Source organism: Ranitomeya variabilis, chromosome 8 (assembly GCF_051348905.1).
Source record: "Ranitomeya variabilis isolate aRanVar5 chromosome 8, aRanVar5.hap1, whole genome shotgun sequence".
NCBI lineage: Eukaryota > Metazoa > Chordata > Amphibia > Anura > Dendrobatidae > Ranitomeya > Ranitomeya variabilis.
Genome location: NC_135239.1, coordinates 13,477,996 through 13,499,788, shown reverse-complemented (window position 1 = coordinate 13,499,788; position 21,793 = coordinate 13,477,996). Strand labels below are relative to the sequence as shown.

At 53.4% G+C, this 21,793-nt stretch overlaps 2 protein-coding genes across 3 annotated transcripts; one reads left to right on the top strand and one right to left on the bottom strand.

Moving 5' to 3' along the window:
* Positions 1–506: 506 nt before the first annotated feature.
* Positions 507–11,347, bottom strand: CRYZ (crystallin zeta). Of its 2 annotated transcripts, none has more exons than XM_077276688.1 (9): positions 11,243–11,347; positions 5,170–5,281; positions 4,474–4,626; positions 3,912–4,075; positions 3,742–3,793; positions 2,841–2,990; positions 2,602–2,703; positions 2,093–2,188; positions 507–1,300 (listed from the first exon to the last, which is right to left on the bottom strand). In XM_077276688.1, exons 2-9 carry the CDS (start codon positions 5,278–5,280, stop codon positions 1,139–1,141), a joined length of 990 nt encoding a protein of 329 aa, XP_077132803.1. In that variant the 5' UTR covers position 5,281; positions 11,243–11,347; the 3' UTR covers positions 507–1,138. The 2 variants fall into 2 exon arrangements, with proteins under 2 accessions (XP_077132803.1, XP_077132804.1); XM_077276689.1 differs by lacking the exon at positions 11,243–11,347 and adding an exon at positions 10,994–11,221.
* A 36-nt stretch (positions 11,348–11,383) lies between these two features.
* On the top strand, positions 11,384–19,816 carry TYW3 (tRNA-yW synthesizing protein 3 homolog). The gene is made up of 6 exons (XM_077276690.1): positions 11,384–12,044; positions 13,653–13,733; positions 14,129–14,227; positions 16,832–16,903; positions 17,675–17,808; positions 19,274–19,816. The coding sequence occupies exons 1-6, from the start codon at positions 11,829–11,831 to the stop codon at positions 19,473–19,475; spliced, it is 804 nt and encodes a 267-aa protein (XP_077132805.1). The 5' UTR covers positions 11,384–11,828; the 3' UTR covers positions 19,476–19,816.
* The last annotated feature ends 1,977 nt before the right edge of the window (positions 19,817–21,793 follow it).

Here is a 21,793-nt window from a genome sequence, read left to right as displayed (position 1 = left end):
AATGTTACTATTATGCAAAAATAGGAATAACATGTAAATATGTGGTGCAGATTATTAATCTTTAGCATTGAGATCCCTTTTTTAAGGAATCATGAAAAACTTGTATGCCGCAGTTTACAGTCAAAAAGTTGCAAATTTTAGCCTTTTTTTTTCCAGAACTTTAGATTTCACTTCTTTTATAAAGCCCCAAGATGAGGTTTGGTGAAGATCTATGTCAGCCTGAGATGCAGCCGTCCCTGGAATCATGTGTCCTAGGACCAGCACCACGCGCAGGATGGCCACAGCTGCCCGGTCCGACTCCGCGCACAGGATGGCCCGCCGCAGCCCGGACTGGCACCACACACAAGATGGCCACCACTGCCCGGCCTCTTTGCAGAGATGTTTCTTTGGCCGCACTACCTAGCAGCAGCCATAATGTATTTTTTCCTATTATGGTTGTGGAAAGTTTTTATTTTTTCCTGAATTGTTTATCAGTAATAATGAAGAATCACCAAAAAGTGCAAACATGGAGGGAAGCTGCTGTGCCAGTGCTTTTATTATAGTGCTGATTGACATGTAATCCTGTGATAATCCTGTCCCCGGTAATTGCTGCAGTGTGAACGGCTCCTGTACATACAAAAGGGATTTCACACAAAATATTCTTATTTGTTGTAAGGCCGGTCCCCAACGCTGGCAGCTACGAGCGCACCCGAGGGTGGCGGGGCTTAGTCTAAAGTGCTAGAAAAACATGGCGCCGGAGAATTGATATTGGTTCTGCAATCTGTATCAAGCTTAGTGGTGGTCCGACTCCCAGCACCCCACCGTTCAGCTGATTTTAGGCAGCGCTGCATCAGACAAGCCCAGGTACAACCAAAGGATATTGTACCAATTCAAAGATGAGGGAGATACAAAGTGTCTCTGATATATTGCAGACCCCCTTCTCTGCCACCAGTGTCTCAGAAAACTCCCCCCGTAGATGCCATAGACATATCGTGGTGGGGGTGGGGGGTGATGGCTGCAGCCTCCTGCCTTTGTTTTAAAGGTTTTTCTGTAACATGTAAAATCCAGTGATGAGGAACCAGGAAGTGATCAGTTAACCCCCTCCCCCAAGAATCATAAGTGATCAGGGATCTATAATCACAGCCAATCAGAAACGGGCTCAGATCACAAGCACCATCTTGCCGGTGGCGCCACTGCTCTGGATGATGTCCTCGTGGGCCTGTGCTGCTTTCTCCAGCGGATACTCAGGACCAATCAGTGGCCTCAGCCATCCGCTCTCCATGCCCCCTAGGAGCGCGGCTCCGGCCTCCTTCCAATCCGCCTAAAACCAAAAACATCTTTTTTAATATAGTTCATGTACAAGGACACAGATGGCCGCCAGCCCCATGTACATGGACGAACATGTGATCACAATGGGCAGAGGAAAGTCACCTCTGCCCCCTCCAGACTGCTCTGGCAGCAGCTTATGGTCCGGAGAACCACAGGCCGGATCCACTGCCGCAGACTATGCCTCCCACCAGCGGAGACTCACGGTGGAGCCCACGATGCAGATATGAATGTAGCCTTTACAGTGATGTGTAATCTTAACAGGGATGCAGTACTATCTTTGCCTACAACAGGCACTGGGGGACAACGGGGAGGCAGTACTATTTGTGCCTACAACAGGCGCCGGGGGACAACGGGGAGGCAGTACTATCTGTGCCTACAACAGGCACCGGGGCACAACCATTTCAGCTTTATGTGAAAAAAAGAGGGAAGTAGTACTGTCTGTACCGACCAGAGCAAATACTGTACTACTACTGTTATTTACGAGGGAGAAACAGGAAAGCAGTACTATCTGTGTGTATCATTTACAAAGAGGGACACAAATGCAATATGACCTGTGCCTACATCTTTTACAATCTACATTATTCATAGAGAGGGGAAGGTAGTACTATCTGTGCTTATTTCATTTACAAAGCAGCAGTACTATCTGTACCTACATTATTCACAGGGAGAGACAGGAAGGCAGTACTATCTGTGCTTGCAGCATTTTCAGGCTGATCTTGGCTTTTCTCTCATACGTGGATAGAAGACGCTATGCATACTGATGCCGATCGCTTCCTGCCGTTACCTTAGTAGAGCTGAATAGTGCGACTCCGGTGATGCTGGACTCCTTCATCATTGTGTCTCTGGGGTTTATCTCGATAGGACCGCGGCAGCCGATTATCTAGAAGAACGCAGCTGTTATTAGACAGAACCATGTTGTGGGGTAAATAAACGTTGCATTCAGTGAAAAGCTGATTTTCTGGACTTTTTAGGAGCAATTATCAGAGCTGCCCACAGCCGCTGCCCCCATAATTCACCCTACAGAGGGGATGCGGCCCCGCTGGAGCAGGACTAGTCCAGTATGGAGAAGTACCAATGTCATGGACCCAATGGTGTAGGACTACTACCTCCATCCCGTGGCACTAACCCTTTTATGTTTCCTCCCTGAAGAGCTCATGTGCATGATTTTCCCCTATGAAATATTAGCGGTGAGTCTCCGTACACATCCGGCCCCTCGCCCCCAAATCAGCCGATTACGGATCCTATTTGCTCAAAGCTGTGAGGGGCGGACATGTCAGGACTGGGGGCACTTACCATCACTCGGCCGCCGTATGATAGAAGTTTCAGGTCATTGCTCAGGTTCACATTGGACAACATCTCCAGGATGACATTAACCCCGTCCTCCCCGGCAGCCTCCTAAATATTAGAAAGCACAATGCATCTCTCCATAATAAATGGGGTCATCCTGTTCCCGGACGTCACTTATACCGGGGGGAGTATTGTACTGTACGTCTGACATAAGCGTATATGGCGGTCACAATGCGGACACTGACCCGGATCTTCTCGATGTAATCCTTCTCCCTGTGGTTGAACACCTTGTGGGCTCCATTCTGTAAAACCAGATTTAGCCCCTCGGGGCTGCCGGCGGTGCCGAATACCTTGAATCCATGGGCTCTTGCGATCTGACAAGCTGCTATCCCCACCTATAGGGGAGAGAAGGAGAGGTAAGCGGAGCAGCACGGACCACCCGACATCTAGAAAAAAAACATCCACTTACCTGACAAAGAAGGACTGAAGTCTTACAATCCACATCTCCATTACTCCCCGACTACCCTGCACCATCATGGCCGCTGGCATTAACGTCTTCACTACTCTAGACCGCTCCTAAACCACCAATGCTGGTATTAACCCATCATTGCCATAGACCACCAGGATAGTAGTAACCCATTCCATTGCACTAGACCAACAAAAACAGGTCACCAGGGACGAGGCCATTCAAACCCTACCCCAGGCCACCAGGGACGAGGCCATTCAAACCCTACCCCACGCCACCAGGGACGAGGCCATTCAAACCTTTCCCCAGGCCACCAGGGACCAGGCCACTCAAACCCTTCCCCAGGCCACCAGGGAACAGGCCACTCAAACCCTTCCCCAGGCCTCCAGGGACGAGGCCACCCAAACCCTTCCCCAGGCCTCCAGGGACGAGGCCATTGAACGCCTTCTTCTGAATTCCCACCTATTTTCTCGTGTACAATTGGGTGCATACTCTAGCCCCGTCCTCTTTCCACAGAGCACCACATGGCAATCCTAACCCCTCAAACCCACCCACTATGGAAACCACGATCGCAGCTCATACTTCTTAAGAAAATGAAGAAAGTTAAAACAGATAATACAATATTAAAGTTCCTCGGTAGAAGAGGAGAACTCCCAACATTCACTGATCACATTACTCACCCCACCACTGGCACCATGTACGAGGACCACCTCCCCGGGTTTGCCTTGTGCCCTATGAAACAAAAGACAAAGCTGTGAAGTTCTGCAGACTGACTGCACAATACGGTGTTAGAAAAGTTTTAGAAAGTTTCAGAAGTTTTCTCGCTTCATACTTGACCTATGGAGCTCACTTTGTGATCAGGGCCCTGTAGGCAGTGAAATACGGGACGGATATGGCAGCTCCTTGCTTGAAGCTCAGCTGCTCGGGAAGGGAGTACACGGCCTCCTCAGAGGCGACTGCGTACTCCGCGTATCCCCCTGTGATTGTACCGGTGGTGAACACGCGATCTCCTTTCTGCACAACATGAAAAAGGGAAATAAATATTAATAAAATGGGACCCAAAGGTTATGGGGGCTACGTGAGGCGGCACCTCCATACAGGCGGCCATGTCCGATGCTGCAGCTCAGTCCTCAGTGAATGGGGCCGAGGTGCAGTACCAGGCACAGACATATCTATGTGTGGCGCTAGAGGAGATGCGGTCCTTGCAGGAGATCATCATCTTGGGGGTCTCTGGATTTTGACCCCCCCCCCAGTTATTAATGGGCTGATACACGACATCAATATTAGAGTCATGTAAAATCCTTTAAAAGGGTTGGGTTGTCCAGCACCGCGCACATCCGCATTGGAAAGTGATCAGCTTATCATCGAGGGAGACTGTCAAAGCAGAAAGCCCCTTTAAGAAAATCAGTTACCTTAAATGCGGTCACGTTCCTTCCAACATCCTCCACCACCCCCGATACGTCAGAGCCAGGGATGTAGGGCAAGTTTGGTTTCCGGGCGTAGGTGCCAGCTCTGATGTATGTCTCCACGGGGTTAATTCCGCAGGCGTGCACTCGGATTAAAACCTTTTATGGAATGACGAAAGAAAAAAAAAAAAAAGAAAAAAAAAAAAAGAGTCAAAGCTATAATGGACAAGGACAGGATCGGAGGGTCTCCATCAGGGGCCACGTTCCTTTGTCTGGGCATTTCATGCACAAGGTGACTGACAACTCTGGGGGCCAAACTTCTTAAAATGGGTAATTCAGGAGCTAGACAGTGAAGACCAATTCTTAGCAGAGGTGATAAATAATAGATCTTTGGGGTCCGTTGCCCACCACACATCAGCTGTCTGAAGCTCCAATTGGGGGGCTGAATATGATCAATAAATAGACCTGAAACATCACAGCACCATTCAGTGGCCGCTCTCAGGTACTGCAGCTCAGCTCCTATCGAAGTGAATAGGACGGAGCTGCAATTCCAAGGACAGACTCTAAAAAAGGCGCTTTAATCAGCTGTTCGGTGGAGGTGCCAGGAGTCGGACCCCCACCCATCTGCTAAATCAAAGTCCTAGAAATAGACTTTAAGAAAGTCTCCACACTTCAACATTGCTCTAGGAAAGACATCTTTACCTGCTTCTCTCCTGGTGAAGGCACCGGGACATCAGTGAGGAGCTTCAGAACCTCCGGTTTCCCAAACTCCGAGACCCGAATCACCCGCATGAGTCTTCCCATAGAAGCCATACTGGTCAGAAAGACAAATCTATATGTTATAGAAAATATTAAGATCCCTGGAGCCACTAATGAGGGGGGCATTCACCCCCTCCTCTCAGAGGGGAAAAGTTATATCTACAATAGTCAGCCTGGTTCCGGATAGAAATATTGGACTGTTTATAGATGAGATAGTGATGGGACATACATATTCAACTTCAGGGCTAATAGGGGAAGAATATGCATGTTTTCTCACAACACTGGCCTATAAGCCCAAAATCAATAGTGGCCAGATAACGGGCGTCAGCCATGTCAAGTTTACCATCTATGGAAAGGTAAAATCCCAATAAAAAAGTATGACGGCGATCTCAAATTTCTGAGATCATGAGGAGTGAAGTTATTACTAATATTGGGAATGTCATAAAATCTTGAAGGGCTGCGGACATCCCACAACCCGGCCCACGTGAGGTCATCACGGGGTGGGGGGTTGGCAAAACAAAGGTGATGATAAAAGTTCAAGGCATATTATGATCTGTGTTCCTGTAGAGAGATACACGTTGTATATGCATGAATCCCGTTCACTGAACTTCTCCAATTGAAGTGTTCTCCTTTGCTAAACTGAATCATCTCTGTGATCGGCGTAGTAAGTTCTTTTGTTAAACCTGTTTTATTGTATGTAACTGTATATGTTGTATTGTTTTGTCCCCTTTGTACACTCTTTCGTATTTTTTTATTAATACTGCCTATAGTTCTGGATTAAAATGAAAATGTAATATCTCTGTTCCTTTTGTTCTGTAAACCACACTCGTGAAAGCCATACGTTACATAGCAGGCCTCCAGTCAGCTGGTACAAACGACTGGTGGTGGAAGCGAGTAGTCTTGCGTTATTGTGGAGCTAGCAGTGAATGTACCCGGGGTATATAACACATATCCCATGTGTTGGAATCGGAGGTGTATATACCATACACTCACTGTTCATTTCCAGATAACTGGCCTATTAGTGGAAACAGCCTGCGGCCTCCTGTTAATCGTGTAATTGTCCAGACGATAGGGGGCCGTAGAGGGCTGTTCATGACAAAGATAACAGGGGGTTGGATCTGAGAAGACCCCCCTGCCTGTGATCTGCGACACTATAAAATCCACCTATATACTGCCCTGATGTACGGACGTAAAGACACTAACAACACTGCAGACTGCAATCTCACGGATAATTTATTTTTGTCTTCTGGCTGAAAATTCCTCATCTAAAAGAGGCTTTGAAATCCAGTAACTTTTCATGAGGCAGATTTCTGCTGCAAAAAACATTTGCGCTACAGACGCATTAATCCCCCTCATTTAAAGAAAGGGAACGTTTGTTACAAGCAGATCTGAATGACTTGTGAGGACATTGCTGCAGAATCCACAACAAGTGACGCATCAGAAGAGCCCGCAGGAGCGTCCCCTGAGCCTGCGCTCACCTCTGTCATACATGTGGCTGTTTGTCACCGCACCTGAGTGTCCCCGGTCTGTACAAGTCTGTCTAAGAGGAAGATAACTGGGTGCAGCGCTGCACACGGGCGCTCGGCTCTGCTACGTCCCAGGGCACACGGGGCGCTCGGCTCTGCTATGTCCCAGGGCACACGGGGCGCTCGGCTCTGCTATGTCCCAGGGCACACGGGGCGCTCGGCTCCGCTACGTCCCAGGGCACACGGCTCCGCTACGTCCCAGGGCACACGGAGCACTCGACTCTGGTATGTCCCAGGACACACGGGGCGCTCAGCTCCGCTACGTCCCAGGGCACACGGCTCTGCTACGTCCCAGGGCACACGGGGCGCTCGACTCTAGTATGTCCCAGGGCACACGGGGCACTCGGCTCCGCTATGTTCCAGGGCACACGGCTCTGCTACGTCCCAGGGCACACGGGGCGCTCGGCTCTGCTATGTCCCAGGGCACACGGGGCGCTCGGCTCTGCTATGTCCCAGGGCACACGGCTCTGCTACGTCCCAGGGCACACGGGGCGCTCGGCTCTGCTATGTCCCAGGGCACACGGGGCGCTCGGCTCTGCTATGTCCCAGGGCACACGGCTCTGCTACGTCCCAGGGCACACGGGGCGCTCGGCTCTGCTACGTCCCAGGGCACACGGGGCGCTCGGCTCTGCTACGTCCCAGGGCACACGGGGCGCTCGGCTCTGCTACGTCCCAGGGCACACGGGGCGCTCGGCTCTGCTACGTCCCAGGGCACACGGGGCGCTCGGCTCTGCTATGTCCCAGGGCACACGGGGCGCTCGGCTCTGCTATGTCCCAGGGCACACGGGGCGCTCGGCTCTGCTATGTCCCAGGGCACACGGGGCGCTCGGCTCTGCTATGTCCCAGGGCACACGGGGCGCTCGGCTCTGCTATGTCCCAGGGCACACGGGGCGCTCGGCTCTGCTATGTCCCAGGGCACACGGGGCGCTCGGCTCTGCTATGTCCCAGGGCACACGGGGCGCTCGGCTCTGCTATGTCCCAGGGCACACGGGGCGCTCGGCTCTGCTATGTCCCAGGGCACACGGGGCGCTCGGCTCTGCTATGTCCCAGGGCACACGGGGCGCTCGGCTCTGCTATGTCCCAGGGCACACGGCTCTGCTACGTCCCAGGGCACACGGGGCGCTCGGCTCTGCTACGTCCCAGGGCACACGGGGCGCTCGGCTCTGCTACGTCCCAGGGCACACGGGGCGCTCGGCTCTGCTACGTCCCAGGGCACACGGGGCGCTCGGCTCTGCTACGTCCCAGGGCACACGGGGCGCTCGGCTCTGCTATGTCCCAGGGCACACGGGGCGCTCGGCTCTGCTATGTCCCAGGGCACACGGGGCGCTCGGCTCTGCTATGTCCCAGGGCACACGGGGCGCTCGGCTCTGCTATGTCCCAGGGCACACGGCTCTGCTACGTCCCAGGGCACACGGGGCGCTCGGCTCTGCTATGTCCCAGGGCACACGGGGCGCTCGGCTCTGCTATGTCCCAGGGCACACGGCTCTGCTACGTCCCAGGGCACACGGGGCGCTCGGCTCTGCTACGTCCCAGGGCACACGGGGCGCTCGGCTCTGCTACGTCCCAGGGCACACGGGGCGCTCGGCTCTGCTATGTCCCAGGGCACACGGCTCTGCTACGTCCCAGGGCACACGGGGCGCTCGGCTCTGCTACTTCCCAGGGCACACGGGGCGCTCGGCTCTGCTATGTCCCAGGGCACACGGGGCGCTCGGCTCTGCTATGTCCCAGGGCACACGGGGCGCTCGGCTCTGCTATGTCCCAGGGCACACGGGGCACTCGGCTCTGCTATGTCCCAGGGCACACGGGGCGCTCGGCTCTGCTATGTCCCAGGGCACACGGGGCGCTCGGCTCTGCTATGTCCCAGGGCACACGGCTCTGCTACGTCCCAGGGCACACGGGGCGCTCGGCTCTGCTACGTCCCAGGGCACACGGGGCGCTCGGCTCTGCTATGTCCCAGGGCACACGGGGCGCTCGGCTCTGCTATGTCCCAGGGCACACGGGGCGCTCGGCTCTGCTACGTCCCAGGGCACACGGGGCGCTCGGCTCTGCTACGTCCCAGGGCACACGGGGCGCTCGGCTCTGCTACGTCCCAGGGCACACGGGGCGCTCGGCTCTGCTACGTCCCAGGGCACACGGGGCGCTCGGCTCTGCTACGTCCCAGGGCACACGGGGCGCTCGGCTCTGCTATGTCCCAGGGCACACGGGGCGCTCGGCTCTGCTATGTCCCAGGGCACACGGCTCTGCTACGTCCCAGGGCACACGGGGCGCTCGGCTCTGCTATGTCCCAGGGCACACGGGGCGCTCGGCTCTGCTATGTCCCAGGGCACACGGCTCTGCTACGTCCCAGGGCACACGGGGCGCTCGGCTCTGCTACGTCCCAGGGCACACGGGGCGCACGGCTCTGCTATGTCCCAGGGCACACGGGGCGCTCGGCTCTGCTACGTCCCAGGGCACACGGGGCGCTCGGCTCTGCTACGTCCCAGGGCACACGGGGCGCTCCGCTCTGCTATGTCCCAGGGCACACGGGGCGCTCGGCTCTGCTATGTCCCAGGGCACACGGCTCTGCTACGTCCCAGGGCACACGGGGCGCTCGGCTCTGCTACGTCCCAGGGCACACGGGGCGCACGGCTCTGCTACGTCCCAGGGCACACGGGGCGCTCGGCTCTGCTACGTCCCAGGGCACACGGGGCGCTCGGCTCTGCTACGTCCCAGGGCACACGGGGCGCTCGGCTCTGCTACGTCCCAGGGCACACGGGGCGCTCCGCTCTGCTACGTCCCAGGGCACACGGGGCGCTCGGCTCTGCTATGTCCCAGGGCACACGGCTCTGCTACGTCCCAGGGCACACGGGGCGCTCGGCTCTGCTACGTCCCAGGGCACACGGGGCGCACGGCTCTGCTACGTCCCAGGGCACACGGGGCGCTCGGCTCTGCTACGTCCCAGGGCACACGGCTCTGCTACGTCCCAGGGCACACGGGGCGCTTGGCTCTGCTACGTCCCAGGGCACACGGGGCGCTCGGCTCTGCTACGTCCCAGGGCACACGGGGCGCTCGGCTCTGCTACGTCCCAGGGCACACGGGGCGCTCGGCTCTGCTACGTCCCAGGGCACACGGGGCGCTCGGCTCTGCTACGTCCCAGGGCACACGGGGCGCTCGGCTCTGCTACGTCCCAGGGCACACGGGGCGCTCGGCTCTGCTACGTCCCAGGGCACACGGGGCGCTCGGCTCTGCTACGTCCCAGGGCACACGGGGCGCTCGGCTCTGCTACGTCCCAGGGCACACGGGGCGCTCGGCTCTGCTATGTCCCAGGGCACACGGGGCGCTCGGCTCTGCTATGTCCCAGGGCACACGGCTCTGCTACGTCCCAGGGCACACGGGGCGCTCGGCTCTGCTATGTCCCAGGGCACACGGGGCGCTCGGCTCTGCTATGTCCCAGGGCACACGGCTCTGCTACGTCCCAGGGCACACGGGGCGCTCGGCTCTGCTACGTCCCAGGGCACACGGGGCGCACGGCTCTGCTACGTCCCAGGGCACACGGGGCGCTCGGCTCTGCTACGTCCCAGGGCACACAGGGCGCTCGGCTCTGCTACGTCCCAGGGCACACGGGGCGCTCCGCTCTGCTATGTCCCAGGGCACACGGGGCGCTCCGCTCTGCTATGTCCCAGGGCACACGGCTCTGCTACGTCCCAGGGCACACGGGGCGCTCGGCTCTGCTACGTCCCAGGGCACACGGGGCGCACGGCTCTGCTACGTCCCAGGGCACACGGGGCGCTCGGCTCTGCTACGTCCCAGGGCACACGGCTCTGCTACGTCCCAGGGCACACGGGGCGCTTGGCTCTGCTACGTCCCAGGGCACACGGGGCGCTCGGCTCTGCTACGTCCCAGGGCACACGGGGCGCTCGGCTCTGCTACGTCCCAGGGCACACGGGGCGCTCGGCTCTGCTACGTCCCAGGGCACACGGGGCGCTCGGCTCTGCTATGTCCCAGGGCACACGGGGCGCTCGGCTCTGCTATGTCCCAGGGCACACGGGGCGCTCGGCTCTGCTATGTCCCAGGGCACACGGGGCGCTCGGCTCTGCTATGTCCCAGGGCACACGGGGCGCTCGGCTCTGCTATGTCCCAGGGCACACGGGGCGCTCGGCTCTGCTATGTCCCAGGGCACACGGGGCACTCGGCTCTGCTATGTCACGGGGCGCCGTCCATCAATCAGTTACTCGCTCGCACACACGACCTTTACTCCGCACCTGGTCGCCCCGTCTGTCCGCCATTTCTCTCAGGACCTGGGAAGAAGAATCTCAGGAGTTTCCTCCATGCCCTCAGCTGAGATATAGCCCTGTATGTGCAGTCTGCTACTTAATCACTGCTGAGACTTGTAGTTCTACACATACATGTCCACACTATGTCCTATCAGTATAAGGCTCCATGCGTGCTGTGCATAGCACCACAAGTCCCAGCAGCTCAGCCTCCCCCTCAGTCTCTGCTCCGCCGCTCACCTCCAGCTGTCACCTCTCAGACTCCCGGTCCCCGTCAGGGTCCTGTCATTATACTCTGCCCCGGGGGGCGTGTCCTCTGGTGTCAGGTGACCGCACGCACAGACGCGTCGCCATATTTCTTAAGGGAAACGTAGTCTCGGCGTGCTGCCGTCACGTGGTTCACGTAATGATGCGCGGAATGGAGAAATTTTGACCCACCTGAGGCTTCCGTAGCTAACATGGCGGCCTCCAGGGCGTCACGTGATTGATCTTGCATTTCTAAAGAAGATCGAAGCGTGAAGTGTGCGAGCTGCTCCCTCAGGACTGAGCAGCGGATAAACGTGTGTGACCCCCTATATGGGGATAGAAGCCCCCGATCAATGGACCCTGCTCTTGATGAAGACCTGCTGTGTGGGATCCGGTGACCGTCCCAGTCCTCTCATGTTACCCTGGTCGGTTCTTACCGGGACCACAGTAGACTGTGACAGACACCGCTGTAGGGGGTCGTGTAGGACCCCACTCAGGACTGGGGCCGGCTGCAGGGTCCTCGTCAGCCCCCAATAATCTGTCGTGGAGATTTCCACCTAATCTGCAGGGATCCCACAGTATGGAGGAGGTGACGACAGGTAACCAGGAGGATCCGCCGTCCGCAGCGTCCTGGGGACTGTTCACACACTGGAAGCAGCAGGCCTCGCGGAAGGCCGACCTCAGTAAGAAGGGCAGTGTGGACGCGGACATAGAGGAGATGGTGCGGGACCTCAACCTGCAGAACTGCTACTTCACCACCAGCTCCTGCTCCGGGAGGATCCTCCTCAGAGACGAGGTGAAAGGGCCGACATCTTATAACCCCGGCGGCGTCCGAGGAGGATGACCAAGGTCCAACACATTATCTGTACTGTCAGCTGTGTGGAGGACGTCTCCTTACAGATGTGTCCTCACTATATACATAGTGCAGACATCGGAGGTGAAACTGAGCTGCTGCCCTGCAGAGAAGGGGCGATGGCGCTTACCCGTCTGCTGCCGTCACTTTGTTGCTGGAGTCTTCCATCACCTTTTCTTGGTGTTATCACTTTCCACCCCGACCTGCAGATGCTGCGTCCTGTCCTCGAGGGCTGTGACCTGTTCCCGCTGGGGGTGGGGGGGGGGGGCTTGGCGAGCTGCCCGTGTTCAGTCAGTGCTACAGAATCCACTTTATTCCGCAGCACTGAGACTGCACTCAACTGCAGCTATTGGCTGTTGATAGGTTGCGGACCCACGGAATAGACTGTTCTGGAAAATTTAGCGTCCAGTGACCTGTTTTTCTAACTATAAACTTTTCTGATGACTCTGATCTCTGGATGTTTCCTAGAGTGATGCAGTCCAGTGATCTTTCTTATGGTCGCATGCTTTGCCCTCACTCTGTTCTACAGATAGAAAGTTTCCATCAGGCAATAATTGTGATTCCTGAAGGAATGAACAGAGCAGCTAGAATCTGACAGCAGCTGTATGATAGAACTGGCTGTCATGTGACGGCTGCTCTTGTAGGATCATGTGATGGCTGCTCTTGCGGGAGCGGCGGTGGTGTGACGGCTGCTCTTGAGGGATCGGCTGGCGTGTGATGGCTGCTCTTGCGGGATCGGCTGGCGTGTGACGGCTGCTCTTGCGGGACCGGCTGGCGTGTGACGGCTGCTCTTGAGGGACCGGCTGGCGTGTGACGGCTGCTCTTGAGGGACCGGCTGGCGTGTGACGGCTGCTCTTGAGGGACCGGCTGGCGTGTGACGGCTGCTCTTGCGGGACCGGCTGGCGTGTGACGGCTGCTCTTGAGGGACCGGCTGGCGTGTGACGGCTGCTCTTGAGGGACCGGCTGGCGTGTGACGGCTGCTCTTGCGGGATCGGCTGGCGTGTGACGGCTGCTCTTGCGGGATCGGCTGTTGTGTGACGGCTGCTCTTGAGGGACCGGCCGGCGTGTGACGGCTGCTCTTGGGAGATCGGCTGGCGTGTGACGGCTGCTCTTGGGAGATCGGCTGGCGTGTGACGGCTGCTCTTGGGAGATCGGCTGGCGTGTGACGGCTGCTCTTGGGAGATCGGCCGGCGTGCGACGGCTGCTCTTGAGGGACCGGCCGGCGTGCGACGGCTGCTCTTGAGGGACCGGCCGGCGTGCGACGGCTGCTCTTGAGGGACCGGCCGGCGTGCGACGGCTGCTCTTGAGGGACCGGCCGGCGTGCGACGGCTGCTCTTGAGGGACCGGCCGGCGTGCGACGGCTGCTCTTGAGGGACCGGCCGGCGTGCGACGGCTGCTCTTGAGGGACCGGCCGGCGTGCGACGGCTGCTCTTGCGGGATCGGCTGTTGTGTGACGTGCATGTTTTATTGGTTCATAAATTGAGCTCCTGTTTGTCTTTCGATTTTCTTTACATTTTGCTGATTGTACATTTTTCTATTAAATTTCCACAGAATCCTGATGTGTCCTCAGTTCAGAAGCAGAACTGCTCGTGGCTCTTTGTAACTCATGATTTCTGCATGAGAGAAGATGTGGTGAGTGTGTGCCGTGCGGTACGGGGCAGGGAGTGTATATGTCCTGGTGACCATTCTAGCAATATGCGATCATGGATTCTGGGAGTTCAACTACCATAGCCTTCACCATGCTAATGTAAGTGCTACAGCTCAATCACGGGATTCCCTGCGGAGCAGCGCTCTCGTATACTCGCTCTGCAGGGCACTGCTGCTCAGCTCCATTCACATTAATGGGACTGTGTTGCAGGTCTCTTCAGTGTCTGTTATATTGACCCCCTGGTACGCACACTGATTGTTATAAGATTAGTCCTGAGCTTGGGTAGATCACAGCTGCATCCGGCTGATCGACAGGTGTCCTGGAATCGGGCCAAAGAGATAGGTATACGTTCATAAACCTAATCCCTGTTTGTGCTCAGATTTCAGGTCTTCAGAAGGCGACAGGAGATGCGGTGCTGAAATTTGAACCCTTCGTCCTCCATGTACAGTGTCGTGAGCTGCAGGATGCACAGTTACTGGTAATTACAGGTGCACATGATCAGATGTAGTTTGGGGTAGGAGATCTTTGGTCAGACTAGACAGGAAAATGTCCACTACAGTCATGTGAACTGGCCCTTCAACCTTGACGATCCCTTTAACTTACTGAAAAGTCAGTGTTTCTATGACAAGCACAGCTCTGCTACATCTGTAATTTACCTTATATAAACCTGTGGGTTTGTGTTAGGCTGGCGTCACACTAGCGAGTTTTACAGACGTAAGAGTGCAGAAAATACGTCCGTAAAACTCGCCAAACAAACGGCACAATTATTCTCAATGGGGCTGCCCCTATCAGCCGTATATTACGGTTCAGTATTATACGGCTTTCTACGACCATACAAAATCGCAGCATGCTGCGTTTGTCAGCGTATTGCACAAAAAAACGCCAATGAAAGTCTATGGGGGCGAGAAAAATACGGATTCCACACGGACCAGCAGTGTGACTTGCGAGAAATACGCAGCGGTGTTAGTGAAAAGCCGGTAATTCAATTGCCGGCTTTTCATTTCTCCTTCCCAAACCCGACAGGATATGAGACATGGTTTACATACAGTAAACCATCTCATAACCCCCTTTTTTTGCATATTCCACACTACTAATGTTAGTAGTGTGTATGTGCAAAATTTGGGCGCTGTAGCTGCTAAAATAAAGGGTTAAATCGCGGAAAAAATTGGCGTGGGCTCCCGCGCAATTTTCTCCGCCAGAGCGGTAAAGCCAGTGACTGAGGGCAGATATTAATAGCTAGGAGAGGATCCATGGTTATTGGCCCCCCCCTGGCTACAAACATCTGCCCCCGGCCACCCCAGAAAAGGCACATGTGGAAGATGCGCCTATTCTGGCACTTGGCCACTCTCTTCCCACTCCCGTGTAGCGGTGGGATATGGGGTAATGAAGGGTTAATGCCACCTTGCTATTGTAAGGTGACATTAAGCCAGGTTAATAATGGAGAGGCGTCAATTATGTCACCTATCCATTATTAATCCAATTGTCTGAAAGGGTTAAAAAACACACACACATTATTAATAAGTATTTTAATGAAATAAACACACAGGTTGTTTTAATATTTTATTGCTCTCTCAATCCACCTAAGACCCTCGCTTGGCAAAATAATAAACCCACAATATACATACCTTCAGATGAACTGTCACGTCCCACGAGGTAATCCATCTGAAGGGGTTAAAATATTTTACAAGCAGGAGCCCTGCTAATGCAGCTGTGCTCGTGCTTGTAAGCCCCGGCGAATGAAGGAAATGTAGGTCAATTACCTATAGTTACCTTCAGTCGCGGTGATGCGCCCCCTGCAGGTTGTCCTCACGAACTGCAGCCTGGGAACTTTTTCCCACGCTCCAGGTCATATGAGGACATCCACCAGGGGGCGCATCACCGCGACTGAAGGTAACTATAGGTAATTGACCTACATTTCCTTCATTCGCCGGGGCTTACAAGCACGAGCACAGCTGCATTAGCAGGGCTCCTGCTTGTAAAATATTTTAACCCCTTCAGATGGATTACCTCGTGGGACGTGACAGTTCATCTGAAGGTATGTATATTGTGGGTTTATTATTTTGCCAAGCGAGGGTCTTAGGTGGATTGAGAGAGCAATAAAATAAAAATAAAATATTAAAACAACCTGTGTGTTTATTTCATTAAAATACTTATTAATAATGTGTGTGTGTGTTTTTTAACCCTTTCCAACAATTGGATTAATAATGGATAGGTGACATAATTGACACCTCTCCATTATTAACCTGGCTTAATGTCACCTTACAATAGCAAGGTGGCATTAACCCTTCATTACCCCATATCCCACCGCTACACGGGAGTGGGAAGAGTGGCCAAGTGCCAGAATAGGCGCATCTTCCAGATGTGCCTTTTCTGGGGTGGCTGGGGGCAGATGTTTGTAGCCAGGGGGGGGCCAATAACCATGGACCCTCTCCTGGCTATTAATATCTGCCGTCAGTCACTGGCTTTACTGCTCTGGCGGAGAAAATTGCGCGGGAGCCTACGCCAATTTTTCCGCGATTTAACCCTTTATTTTAGCAGCTACAGCGCCCAAATTTTGCACATACACACTACTAACATTAGTAGTGTGGAATATGCAAAAAAAAAAGGGATATGAGATGGTTTACTGTATGTAAACCATGTCTCATATCCTGTCGAGTTTGGGAAGGAGAAATGAAAAGCCGGCAATTGAATTACAGGCTTTTCACAGATATCGCGCCGTAGTAAATATAAATACAGACTATATATATATATATATGTTTTCCCGAACATTTGAGCACATAAATCCATTAGATGTCGGTTTTGCAAGCCTGCGAGAAAATATCGCAGTACGGATGCCATACGGATTACATACGGAGGATGCCATGTGCAAAATACGCTGACACACCCTGCCTACGGATGACATACGGACCACTATTTTGGGAACATTTCTCCGTATTACGGCCGTAAAAAACGGACCGTATTGTCTTACGCTGAGTGTGACGCCGGCCTTAGAGGTAGAGAAACTCCACTACAGGCAGCAACCAATGCAAATTATGGCATAAATCTTTTCTGATATTGACGCTGTGTCTCGCACTTCCTCCAGCACGGGGTCGCCATTGATTCGGGGTTCAGGAATTCGGGAATAACGGTCGGCAAGAAAGGTAAAATTATAATGGTGAGTATCTGTCTCTGCAGTAATGTATTGGAGAAGAATGGAGAAATACAGCATCAGATGGGGAATAAAAACGTCACCTTTAGGCTGGGGCTGCAATTTGGTAACACCAATCGTCGGGCTCTGCCCCCCTAAATCACAGCATGATGTAGGTTAATGTCGTCCCTTTGTCACCAGCAAGTTGCATAAAACCCCACTGGATTTTATGTTTTGATATCTGTATGACGTGGTTGGAGCAGCTGAACACATAGCACTATTATCAGTTTTTGCTCAGATCTTTCCTTTCAAAGGGTTGTCCACTAGCAAAATAACTTGTAGAGATGGGAACATGGCGGTGTTAAAATAAAGCTAACCCACCCAGCCCACGCCTTGTCACCATACTGCTGCTGGTGTGATCCCTGTCATTTTTCTGGCTTTCTCTTCCGGTCGTGGGGGTGCCGGCTACTGAGGTTACGTTCCAGCTGACCAGATAAATGGTCTTTTGGCCCTGGATATTTGGTCACCTGACACCCCCCACTGTAAGTCAAAAGACCAGAGGGGACCCCGGCAGCAGCACGGAAGAGCCCTGTCTCTATAGTGGGTGAGTTATCGCAGAGCAGCTGAATCTCCCAGGATCTTGTGACTCCGAGATGCGTTCACATGTGATGGAGAAAATCTGCTCCAGGTTTCGCCCTGCGCGATGCAAGTGTGTAGAGAGGTCTGTTGTTGCCGCTGCTGTAATAGTTTTTTTTGCCTTTCAATCCTATTTGGGTGAGATCTCTTCCTGTATTGCAGGCCGTGCGGAGCACACATTGTCTGGAGGTGCCCTTAAGTCACAAGGCGAAGTGTCTGGTGAGCGAGGAATACATCGACTTCTTAGTGCAAACCGCAAATCAGAAGATGGAAGAGAACAAGAAGAGGATTGTCAGGTGCTGCTCCATGTGGATGTGGGATCTATGCATTGTATATCGGGGAAGAGTGACGGACAATGGGATGGAGCGTGAGTCGCCGGGGTGGTCAGCGGGATGGAGCTTGAGTCGCCGGGGTGGTCAGTGGGATGGAGCGTGAGTCGCCGGGGTGGTCAGCGGGATGGAGCGTGAGTCGCCGGGGTGGTCAGCGGGATGGAGCGTGAGTCGCCGGGGTGGTCAGCGGGATGGAGCGTGAGTCGCCGGGGTGGTCAGCGGGATGGAGCGTGAGTCGCCGGGGTGGTCAGCGGGATGGAGCGTGAGTCGCCGGGGTGGTCAGCGGGATGGAGCGTGAGTCGCCGGGGTGGTCAGCGGGATGGAGCGTGAGTCGTCAGCGGGATGGAGCGTGAGTCGCCGCCGGGGTGGTCAGCGGGATGGACAGCAATACCTCAACCACCTGCTGCACAGAGTTAACTGCAGCGCAGCTCTATTCAAGTTAGAGGTTGTCCGCTACTTTTACATTGATGGTCTATCCTTAGGTTAGGTGATCAATGTCTGATCAGCCAGGGTCTGGCACCCCTACCGATCAGCTGTTACTGGTAATCCCTTATAGAGCTGCACTGTCTACTTGTAGTGGCTGGGGCTTGGTATTACACATACGCCTGCTATTGTTATGACTAGGAGGCGGATGTGCAGTATTCTGCGGCATCCTCTACAAGTAGATGGAGCTACTCTGTAAGGGAGTACTTCCAGCCAGCGACCGTAACGGCGGGGTGCTGGATGTCAGACCCTTGCCTTTCAGACCTTGATCACCTGTCCTAAGGATAGACAATCAATGTAAAAGTAGTGGACAACTTATTTAATGGACGCAGCTGCAACCATCTCCTTCTGAGGATTGATGGGGTCTGGGATGTTGGATCCCACTGATCATACGAGGCACTTGCTAAATGAGATGTAAATAATCCTCTTTTTGGTTGCAAGCGTCTGACCAAAGCACGATAATCATAGGGAGGTGCAGTATTCGTGTCCTGGTGACCTTGTTATTATATAAGGAACTGATCATGGGGTAAGGATTACAGCTAGAAAGTAAGATAATTTGGGGGCATTTGTTGTCTTCGTACACAAGGAAAGAGGAAGGGATGGGTTTTTTTCTGATTTTTTTTTTTTTTTTTTTTTTTTTGTGTGTGTTTTCCGGATTTGTAATTGTTTACACCTTCAATCAGTACATTATATGTTAAAATGAATGGTCTTATTTAACACTTCAACTCGTCCTAGAAAGTACAAGTCTTCATGTTGCTTCAGACGAGAAAAGAAAAAAGTTCTTGCTTTTGGAAAAAGGGGAGGAAAAAAAATCAAAAGAGGGAAGAAAAAAAGGGGAAGAAACAAAATCAAGAGCAGAAATGACAAATGGCTGCTTGCGATGGGTTAGAATGAATCAGCATTGTGCTCTATCCCACAAACAGCCCTGATGTGTTCTCTGTCTCTGCAGATTTTACCGCTGCCTCCAGAAGGCTTTACACCAGAGGAACCATGTAAGGGGCACAGACGGTGACCAGAAGTCTGAGCGGCTGGTGTATAGTCGCCGGAGGAGACGGGACATAAGCAAGCTCAGCAGCCAGTGTGAGGAGTCTGCAGACGATGAGGGGAGCAGTGTCTCGTTATTTCACGATCTGACGCTGCAGGATTTGTGATAATATGGGAACAAGTCATAAACTGAGCAAAGAACTGAGCGATCCAGGATCCGCCGTGCAGGGCTGCTCTATCAGTAATGCATCCCATCCCCAGCAGGTGGCGCTGTCCACGGGACAATACAAGGCAGGTGACATTGCTGCTGTGGGCCAGATGTAGCAGAGCTGAGCTCGTCATTGGGGCGCAAATCTGGTGAATCTAATTTTTTTTTTTTTTTTATCTCCTGTTGTCAGGAAATGTGTGTGATACGGCCAGCAGCCGGATGGTTGCCTCTTCTAAGGGAAAAAGGAAAATTAAAAAAAAAAATTGTTTGTTTTTATTCATATAAATTTCTATAACAAGACTGAATCTTTTTTTTTTAGTTATCCAGTCCTTTGTTTCTTCAGTGGTAACTGGCTCCTAAATGTGTGTGGAGGCCGCGTGTCCCCATCTCCTAGAACTGTCGGCACATTTAGTTTCAGGCGCGTGCTGCAGTCTGTGGCCAGATCCAGCTACGGATTTTACTGACATACTCTCTGTGGCCACTAGGTGGCGTTGCTCCACTTATTGTTCATGATTCCTGATTCTTCATTTGTAATGTTCATCCTCGTCTTGCCCTGTGCGCTGTCACATTTTGCACTAATTGCATTAAAATGGTGCACGATTGCTTGATAAATTTGACACAAAGTCGCATGAGAACATATGCTTGAGTGACCTCGGCATTACAGTTTTTATCTAAATCATTTGCATATATTGACATTATTCATTATTACCTGGAAATCCCTTTTATTTCTGTGCTGCTTTGGCCATTGTGCACACTAAAGCCTTTGCCTGATCTGTCGGATCAGCACCATCGAGATTTTCATTACACTTATTCACTTCACCCCTCCTACTTGATTCTTGTGAGCACACTTTGACTGCAGTTCACACACACGAGTCTGGTAAAAGTCTTGCAGCATTCACATTTGGAAAGTTTGGTGCTCAAATTTCTGCAATTTGCATTTGCCTAATTTGTAGAGAGTTTGTAGACATCCATGTTGCAGGAAGAACCCGCTGCCTGCATGGAACTGATTGCAGAAATTTGCTTACACCCCCCACGACCCCCGGTGTATAGCCTCCACTCTTCCCCACCCATGCCTTCTGCCTTTACTACCCTGTGACAGAACGTCTGGTGGTGCAGACCTCACTGATACCAGCGCCCTCAACATCACCAAGCACAATGCCGAGCGTCGGATGGAGTGGTGTAAAGTCACCACCACTGGACTCTGGAGGAGACGTGTTCTGTGCAGTGATGGATCGCACTTCTCTATCTGCGGCTGACGGAGGAGGCTGGGTTTGGTGATTCCAGGAGGATGTTACCCCCTGACTGCATTGTGCCCCCTCTACAGAAGGTGGAGGAGGATAATGCTAGGGGCTGTTATCAGGGGGCGGCCTCGGACCCTCGGCTACAGTGATGGGAAATCTTCATCTTCAGCCCAAAACATTTTGGACAATTGTAGCTTCAGGTTTGGGAAAGACCGTTATCTGCCCCCCATGACTGAGCCCAGCGCACAAGCTCCATACAGACTTGGAGGGAGAACATGAGCGGCCGCACAGAACATGGACCTCAGCCCCATCCTATAATGGAGATTGTGAGCCCGGACCCCCATCATCAGGGTCTGACCCCACAAATGCTATGGATTAAGGGGCAAACATTCCCCCATATTCCTCCACAATCTTGTAGAAATCCTTCTTAGGAGAGCGAGAGCCGTTATATCTGCAGAGGAACGACTCCATATTAATGTCTGTGGATGGTGGGTCAGCAAAGCTCCTGGGGGATTGTGGAGGGAGCACATAGTTTTGTACATGGAATGTATATTGATCCTGTTACTGCAAAAAATATAAAACAACCAATGATGAAACATTAAATGCAAATGTTCCATACTGTCCGATAATCCAGAATGTCTATATATATATATTATATTACTGGGGAGTTAGATTACCTCGTGACTCCTCCTGGGGGCATCGCCGGGCCTTTTCTTTCGGTGGGCGCCCGTCTGTTGATCTTGGCGGTGACATTGTGAAGCGGTAACTGTAGTTTACTCCTCTCCGTCATGTTCGGCCGCGTCCTATCTATAATCTCGGATGATTTCTTGATCATTTCCACCTGTTTTGCGGCACCTGGTGTAACTCTTATTCAGGTTAGAAGATGATAATGTCGGGGGGGGGTCACTTACTTTTTCAGGCCGAGCTAATTACATTTCTGCAAAATAAATAATTGCAGGCTGCGCTCCGTGTCCGGGAGATCAGGTCACCTTCATCCACTGATTGCACAGAGGCGAGGATCACGTATCGCCACAGC